The 1,941-nt window shown below is 52.3% G+C and overlaps 1 protein-coding gene across 1 annotated transcript; it reads right to left on the reverse strand.

Annotated features, from left to right (window-relative positions):
• Positions 1 to 287: 287 nt before the first annotated feature.
• Positions 288 to 1,094, reverse strand: LOC308512405 (cyclin-Q-like; the record flags this gene model as incomplete). The annotated part of the gene is made up of 1 exon (XM_081082168.1): positions 288 to 1,094. One exon carries the CDS (start codon positions 1,092 to 1,094, stop codon positions 288 to 290), a length of 807 nt encoding a protein of 268 aa, XP_080938294.1.
• Between the last annotated feature and the right edge of the window lie 847 nt (positions 1,095 to 1,941).

Consider the following 1,941-nt stretch of genomic DNA (forward strand, 5'->3'; position numbering starts at 1 on the left):
TCCCATCCGTTCTTTGATTTTCCTTCCACTGATCCCAAACCTCGGCTGTAGTCTGCGTCCTTTCAAAGGACAAAAGCAGACCCGGAGGCCTCAGAGCTGCCCGCAGCACCCTCCTGCCCGTGGCACCCTCCTGCCCGCGGGAGGTGCAGCGCCCATTCCCATCTGGACCTTGGCTGCCAGGGAGAGTCAAAGCCTGAGAATCAAAGTGGCTGCATGTCATCGCCTTCACCAGCCTTTCTCCAGCAGCACAAAACCAGTCCTCCCTGCCAGTGCTCTGGGGACCGGCCCTAAGGGCGATATGGTGGCGCTGTCCCCTGGCAGCCGAGTGTCCCAGGCTTGTCTTTGGGGATCTCTGTGTCCATGGTATAAATGCGAGTGAGATCAGACACAATGTTATCAATGATTGGCTTGGTAAGGTCGCCACTAAACACCTGCCACCATGGCTTCTCGGCCATGGCCTCAGCGGGCACCTGGACCCCATAGACCTGCAGGGCCAGGTGGAGCACCGCCACCGCTATGTGCTGAGCCTGGAACCGGAAGCACAGCCCCCCGCGGTAGCTGTCCCGCAGCAGGGCCCAGGCAGTGACGGAGATGGGGGTCCGTTGCCAGCTGTAAGGATTCAGCCAGTTCTTGAGAGAAATCAGGTAGTGGAGCAGGTACCTGTGTGGGTGCTGAAAGGAGACTTGGAAGCGCAGTACCCGCAGCACAAGGAGCTCGCACTGCACAATGCTGTCCTGGATCACCCAGACTAGGGAGTCCATCTCCAAGGGCTCGCTGCCTGGGTGGAAGTACCTGTTGGACACGTTGATGATGTCACGGGTTCGCAGGGGCTGTTCTTCCACTTTGCCAGCCAAGTAAAGGGCAGACATGGCGACCAAGTAGGGGTCATAGGCGTCCAGGTTGATCTCGCAGAAGAACTTATGGTAAATGGCACAGGCGGTGGCGAGGGGAATGGACTGCATCCCTAGCTTGACACCTGCCTCCATGATGAACCTTGTCACGCGGAAGTGCACCCTCGCCTGGGGTTCGGGCCACCCCTTGGCGCCTGGCGCCGCGTCCTCCTCTCTGCAGCTGTCCAGGCTAAGGTCCTCCATGGGGCCCTGCTGGGAGGCCCCAGACCCCGCGGGAAGGGCAAGAGTCTCCAGTGCAGTGCCTGTGCCAGCAGAGTCCTAGCCCAGTGCGCAGCCGCCCCGCCGCGCCCCGCCCCTCCGCGCCCCGCCCCGCCCCGCGCCGCCCCACCTACCCAGCCCTGCCTAGGCCTGACTGCCATCCAGGTTCCAACACCAATTATTGAAGAGACTGTATGACTCCATTATATGCTTTTTCCTCCCTTTGTCAAATATTAATTGAGCATAATGGTTACGGTCGACTTCTATGTTCTCTGTTCTGTCCCATTGGTCTTTTTGTCTGTTTTAGTTCCAGTAAGACGCAGTTCTGAGAATGGTGGCTTGTAGTATAGCTTGATATCTGGTATTGTGATCCCTCCAAATTTGTTCTTCTTTGTCCAGATTGCTGTAACTATTTGGGGTCTTTTCTTAAATTCATAGGAGTTTTTGGAAACTTTCTTCTAGGTCTGTGAGATACGCCATTGACATTTTAATGGTTAATACATTAAAACTGTACATTGCTTTGGGTACTATGAACATTTTAATGATGTTGATTGTACCAAACCATGAATATGGTATGTTCTTCTATTTGCTTTAGTCTTCCTCTATCACTTTTTTTCAATTTCCTGTAGTTTTCCAAGAACAGGTTTTTACCTCCTTAGTTAAGTTTATTCCTAGGTTTCTTAAATTTTTGTTGCACTGCTAAATGGCATTTTTGTTTGTTTGTTTCTATTTCTGAGTTCATTATCCATGTATCAAAAAGCCATAGAATTCTGGGTGTTAATTTTGTACCCTGCTACATTGCCAAATTCATTTATTAAATCTCCTAGTTTTT

This window comes from Myotis nattereri, assembly GCF_964212035.1.
Source record: "Myotis nattereri genome assembly, chromosome: Y".
Classification (NCBI taxonomy): Eukaryota; Metazoa; Chordata; class Mammalia; order Chiroptera; family Vespertilionidae; genus Myotis; species Myotis nattereri.